This window comes from Sarcophilus harrisii, chromosome X (genome assembly GCF_902635505.1).
Source record: "Sarcophilus harrisii chromosome X, mSarHar1.11, whole genome shotgun sequence".
Classification (NCBI taxonomy): domain Eukaryota; kingdom Metazoa; phylum Chordata; class Mammalia; order Dasyuromorphia; family Dasyuridae; genus Sarcophilus; species Sarcophilus harrisii.
Genome location: NC_045432.1, coordinates 5,888,846 through 5,895,659, shown reverse-complemented (window position 1 = coordinate 5,895,659; position 6,814 = coordinate 5,888,846). Strand labels below are relative to the sequence as shown.

At 42.3% G+C, this 6,814-nt stretch overlaps 1 protein-coding gene across 1 annotated transcript; it reads right to left on the bottom strand.

Annotated features, from left to right (window-relative positions):
- Positions 1-5,402: 5,402 nt before the first annotated feature.
- Positions 5,403-6,356, bottom strand: LOC100927459 (olfactory receptor 13H1-like). The gene has a single exon (XM_012553156.1). It carries the CDS (start codon positions 6,354-6,356, stop codon positions 5,403-5,405), a length of 954 nt encoding a protein of 317 aa, XP_012408610.1.
- Positions 6,357-6,814: the final 458 nt, after the last annotated feature.

Here is a 6,814-nt window from a genome sequence, read left to right as displayed (position 1 = left end):
AGTGATTTTCCTAAATTATAGGTCTGATTATGTTTCATACAGAGTGAGAGAGCAAGAGCGAGAGGGAGGGAGAGAAGGAGGGAGGGAGAAGGAGGGAGAGGAAGATGGAGATGAAGAGGGAGACAAAAAAGGACGGAGAGACACAGAGAGAGAGAGAAAGAGCACTCAGTAAGCTCCTGTGGCTGGCTAGCACCTCCAAGATCAAATACAAAATGTTCAATTTGCCATTCAAAGCCTTTCTTTATTCTAGGCATTTTCTCTGGCTGCTCTTTATGCCTAGAATACTCTTCCCCTTTATCTCTGCCTGTTGACCTCCCTGATTTCCTTTAAGAGTTAGCTAAATCCCACCTTCTAGAGAAAGCCTTCCCCAGCCCTAATCCCGGTTCCTTCCCTTTGTTAATTATCTACTCTTTATTCTGTACACAACTTGCTGTCGGTATGTATATATGTTTGCATGTGGTCTTCCCCATTAGATTATAAACTCCTTCAGGGAATAGATTGTTTTGTATCCCCAAAGTTTAGCTCAGGGCTTTGCATATAGTAGGTGCTTAATAAATACTTATTCAATGATACAGTTTAGGATAGTTAATGAGCTATCCTACAGTGGCTAAAGTAAGCAAGAATTGATCTACAATAAACTGGCTGCAAATGGAGGAGTCAGCTGAAGCCTTTTGCAAAATATCTTTGATGTTAGCTAATCCTCACTTAAGAGCTTTATTAAATTAGCAGAATCTTAATTACTATGCAGTATCCACTTTGGTGCCTTTTACATCGGTCATTTTGCAGGCTATTGTGTCCATTTTTCACCACTTCCCGAGTATTCTTTCGAACATACTACTCATAACATATCATTATTTTACCCACATACATTTGGAGCCTGCTGAATCAAGTATGGAGTCCTGATCATTTAAGACCTGCCAAGCTAGCCTTTCAGCCTTCTGTCATCATTGTCTTCACATACTCAAAAATGACCTTGGCCCATACTCTTATTCTACTCTCTCACCTCTAGACCTTTGTTCATGTTATACCCCAACTAGTAGTGGACTCCTGATGGGGGTGACCCCTGAAACTGTGTCCCCTTTAATCTGTAAAAGAAGGGTGATTGGGATCTCCAGCTCTCCCCAGGGAAAAGCATACCTTCCCAGACAACACCCTGCCCAAATTAAGTAATTTTATTCAGTTGGAGATCTCTGCCTGATAATCCTAAGAGTGGCTGGAAACTGCAAGATAAGTACTCTCTTTTCAACTGGAAATCTAGACCCGGGGCATTGATTGAAGCTCCAGCCTCAGACTGATAACAAAAGACTACTCTGAACTCCAAATCTTTGCCGAAGTCCGAAGCAGGATTATGCTTGCCTTCTTGGCTCTCTTCTTGGCAAAGCTGTCTGTCTGGAGTCTTGCCCGCTGTAAAGATACCCTCTTCTCAGTGATAACCTTTGTTATTTCCCTGGCAGGATCTTACCCACTAGTGAACAATAAAATTCCCTTTTGCTATACAGACTTTGAAGGTTTGCAAATTCTTTCCCATTGTACCTGCGCTGACCAGAGGGGATTTCCCACCCCGATTCTGGACCACTAGCCTCATCATTTACATTCATCATTCCCACTCCAAATCCCTCCTTTCACACCCAAAGCAGGTAAGACAGCCTAGGTGAAGAAGTAGGGAATCCTAAGGATCAGACAGAAGGCTGCATGTGCCAGGCAAAGGCAAATCAGTACCAATACCCTTCGACCCCTTGAGCCCTGATAGAAACAGCCCAGAGCCCTGAACCCAAGAGCCTTGGAAGTAGCCATGTTTCCAGACCAGTTCCCTCAGTTATCCTTCTGTGGAAGGAACAGCCCCTGTGGAGAGGCAGAGGCAGCTTGGCCACTACCCCTGTGAGTAGTACAGCCACAGCTACTGAAGGAAAATCCTTGTCACCAAAGTCCTTAGCTCTGGCCAGTGGTTCCACATCAGCACATAGTAAGTGCTTAATAAATGCCTCATATATTTATTCATTCCTTCTAGGCCATTTCAGATACTGATGCGGGAAAGATTCCAATCTTTGATTCCCAACCCCCTAGTTAATGTAAATTACCCTTTGACTCACAAATCCTGGTCCCTTTGAATTCCAGTAGAAGATCTGGACCTGTCCCAGCCCCACCCGGATCTGAGCCAACTTTGGGGCTACACCCCAAAGCCCCTCGAGCTAAGTCTCCGACTTAAAAGGGGCCCCATGGGAACCCCTCTTTGCAGAGATTCCAAACATGCCAGCCATGTGAGGACCCTCTGTCCACTGGCCCCTCTGTCCGGTGCCCTCCTTATCTCTACCTTCACCTATCTCCTACTTCTAAACTCAGTAATAAACCTCTTTTATCAATCTAGCTCTCTGGCCCAATAAATGCTTTTATTGGGAATTCTGGGCCGCTACTAGACCTCATATACCGCCGTATCCTTGCGCCGAATCCAAGGGGGTTGCAGGGGAACTCTGTTTGACTCCCTGTACCCCAAACCTGCCACTAGACCTTAACTAAACCCTAATTTCATTTAGGTACCCCAAATCTAGACCTCAACATTTGGTCTACACCTCAACAATACCACCTCATTTAATTAGTCAATTAACAGTTATTATGAATCTATTCTGTGCCAGGCACTGTGCTGATCATTAAGGATCCAAAACCAGATAAAAACAAAGATAGTCCCTGCCCATAAATAGCTTACATGTAAAGGGGGAAGTCATTCAGTCATTTTTCAGTCTTCTCTGACTCTTCATGGCTCCATTTGAGGTATTCTTGGCAAAGATACAGAAGTAGTGTGCTGTTGCTTTCTCTGGATCATTTGACACATGAGGAAACTGAGGCAAACAGGTGTCCTCTGAAAGAGGGAGGATAACACATAAAAAGAAGCTGAAGAAGGGGGAGTGGCAGAGAAGGTGTCTGGCACAAGAGGGGCAGGATGGAAAGGTCCAGAGAAGCCCAAGAGAAGGGTGGCTGCTAGTAAATGGGAAATAAAGCCAATTGATGTCCCTCTCTTTATTTTTTTTCTAATCATAAATTAAAAACATTCATAGTAGTTTTCTGCAAAAAGAATTCTCACATGTTTTTCTCCAGTGTTCCCATGACCTTAAGTATTTTTTTTTTAATTTAATAGCCTATTATTTACAAGTTATATGCATGGGTAACTTTACAGCATTAACAATTGCCAAACCTCTTGTTCCAATTTTTCCCCTCTTACCCCCCACCCCCTCCCCTAGATGGCAGGATGACCAGTAGATGTTAAATACATTAAAATATAAATTAGATACACAATAAGTATACATGAGCAAACCGTTATTCTGCTGTACAAAAAGAATCAGACTCTGAAATATTGTACAATTAGCTTGTGAAGGAAATCAAAAATGCAGGTGGGCATAAATATAGGGATTGAGAATTCAATGTAATGGTTTTTAGTCATCACCCAGAGTTCTTTCTCTGGGCGTAGTTGGTTCAGTTCATTACTGCTCCATTGGAAAGGATTTGGTTGAGCTCACTGCTGAGGATGGCCAGGTCCATCAGAACTGGTCATCATATAGTCTTGTTGTTGAAGTATATAATGATCTCCTGGTCCTGCTCATTTCCCTCAGCATCAGTTCGTGTAAGTCTCTCCAGGCCTTTCTGAAATCATCCTGTTGGTCATTTCTTACAGAACAGTAATATTCCATAATATTTATATGATGTCCCTGTCTTTAAATAAAGGTCTTGGAGCTTCTGACCACTCCACCACTCAAAGGGTCTATTCAGAAGGAAGGATTGATGAGATGTGAGGGACAGGCAGTTTCAATCTTCCAGCACAATGAGATTTCCCAATGATGGAAAAGGAAGGCATGATGGAAGGGACCAGAAAAATCCAAAATCAGGGTTCACAGTGGGAAATGGGGCATGAAGCTTTGTCTCACCTGCTCCACACATAACTCATCCAGCTGAATGTGATTCCTCTCCTCCAATTCCCCCTAGTCCTTGTCCTGAGCCACTTTCTCCCACTCACTCAAACATTTTCATGTATCATAATTATTTATGTACTTTTCTGAGAATAGCCTGGGGAATAGCACAAGAGGGAGAGCCCTTCCCCTGGTCAGAAGCCCTGAGTTCATTCCTGCTTCTGATACTTTCATGGTATTAAGCAGATCACTTTGGTTCCTGAACCTTAGTACCTAAGGCACTTCCCTCTTTAAGGAAGAGTTGGACCAGATAATCTAGGAAGTCCCTTCCAATTATCTGTCTGGGTTCCTATAACTGTTCCTTCCCTGTACTCAATTAAATTCAAAGTTCTTTGAGAACAATATCAAAGACATATTCTTGCCTCCTTTACAGCCTGCAAAGTATTTAATGTTTCTTGATTTAAAAAAAAAATCTCACTTATCATTCTAAGAAAGACTCTATTTATGCCAATGCTTTCTACTAAAAACATTAGAGAGCATGGGGATAAATGGGACATTCCTTAAAATAGGAAGAAGGATCTATCAAAAGCCATCAGCAAGCATTATCTGTAATGGAAATAAGCTAGAAGTCTTCTCAATAAAATCAAGGATGAAGCAAGAATGCTATTATCACTGCCATTGTTCAATACTGTACTAGAAATGCTAGTGATAGTAATAAAGCAACAAAAAAATGAAGGAATAAAGATAAGCAACAAGGAAAAAATTCGCAAATGCTATGCAGATATATTTAGAAAACCCTAGAGAATCAACTAAAAACTAGTTGAAACAATGAAAAATTGTAGCGAAGTTACAGGATATAAAAATGACATCCATAAATCATCAGCATTTCTATATATTGCCAACAAAATAAGCAGTAAAAGATAGAGACCTATGATTTAAAATAATTATAGACAATATAAAGCATTTGAAAGTGTACCTACTAACACACACACAGGGACTATTTGAAAACAATTACAAAATCGATTTTAAAAAGATCTAAAAAAAATCAGAGAAATATAAATTGCTCATGGGTAAGCTGAAACAATAGAAAAAATGATAATTCTACCTGTTTATTCGGTTCTCCTTCACTCCCCTTACTACATCAGCGTATGCTTCTCCGTGTCCAAGGACATAGAGTCAGACATTTAGCAGTGTGAGGGACCTTAAAGACCACCTAGCTGAAGTGTGTCTGAGGCATAAATCACCCATGGATCTTCCTGATTTCTAGGCTCTGTCCACTTTCCCACCCAGCCCTGACATTGGATTGGAACCACCTGGAAGATAAGGGTTATCTTGTGCATCCATATCTCCTCATAGTTCTGATTTCACTACTAATGCGCTGAAAAGATTTTTTTACAAGATTAGATGAGTATCTCATGACCCAGTAACTCATCGAGTTCAATGCTACAATCAAGCCCAACACAGCCAGCTCCAAATTCCTATTAGCCTGTCCAATGGAGAACATCGTTATGAGATCTTCCACCAAGATTTTGTCCTTAAGGTGGCTTTCCTGAGAGCAGATTTCATGTCTTTGTTTCTTAAAGTATAAATAAGGGGATTTAACATAGGAGTCACCGCTGCATAAAATATCGAGAAGATTTTGTCTTGATCTTGAGATTCTTTATTCTGAGGCTTCAAATAAACATAGATGAGTGTCCCAAAGTAGATGACGACTGTGGTCAAGTGGGAGCCACAGGTGGAAAAAGCTTTGAGCCTCGCCTTTGTGGGGCGAATTCTGAAGACCGCTACAAGAATGCGCAGGTGGGAAGTCAAGATGAAAGCCAAAGGCACCGGCATGGAGATGGTAGCAGAAGCCATCATCAGACTCTCCAGCAGGGTAGTGTCCGAGCAGAGCAATTTGAAAATGGCTTGGACTTCACAGGAGAAGTGGTTAATGGCATTTCTCCCACAGAAACTCACAGGCACTGTCAGAACTGGAATAACTGTTACCAGGAGTGCCACTGTCCAGGAAGCTGAGGCCAGTCCCCGGCACACTCGAACATTCATGATCACAGAATAGCGCAGGGGGGTTGAGATTGCCACAAAGCGGTCGTACGCCATGATGGCGAGGAGGAAGCATTCAGTCAGTGCCAAGAATGCTCTGAAAGCAAGCTGGGTAAAGCAGTCATTGTAGGAGATAGTAGGGAAATCCCATAAGGCATTCATCATGATGAGGGGAACTGTGCTTGTGGAGAAGAGAAGATCCAGAAAGGATAAATTACTAAGGAAGAAATACATGGGTGTATGAAGCTGAGGCTCACCCCACACAGCAACTATGATGGCGCTGTTCCCAAGGAGTGTCACCAAGTAGACAATTAAGAGTGTCCAGAAGAGGGCAATCTGAGATGCAGGCTGTTGGGAAAGACCCACAAGAATGAACTCGGTCACCTTGCTGTGGTTGACAGTCTCTTGATAATTCATTTCATAGCATCCATGGGAAGGTGAGTGCAGGGGGGAGGGCACACCAGGACATCACAGTGCTTTAGAAATAGCCAAGGTGCTCAGATCCCCAAATGGCAGTTTGCCAAATGGTCTCTTGTATGATACAGATTTCCATCAATGTTTCTCAGGGATCTGCAGGGCTGTGAAATTGGCAGTAGTGGATCTCATGGAGAGTGATTGAGTCATTTTTTTTCTAAATATCAGTTGATGTCAGATTGTTATTTGGACACCTAGGTTTCCAAAACATGCTTTCCTCTTCACTTTGTAGTGGTGTATCGTTCCCAAGGGTGATCCCCGATGTTCTTGAGAACCTGCGATCTGTAGCCACCCACAGGACAGGAATATTTTTTCCATTTCTTTTCAGCAAGACCTGAAAAAGGAGCAGCCTAAAAAGAAAAAAAGAGGCATTTTGTGAACATCTCCATTCCCAAGCTTAA

Coding starts and splice junctions, on each gene's coding strand:
- LOC100927459 (XM_012553156.1), bottom strand. CDS start 6,356: ATGAATTATCAAGAGACTGTCAACCACAGCAAGGTGACCGAGTTCATT.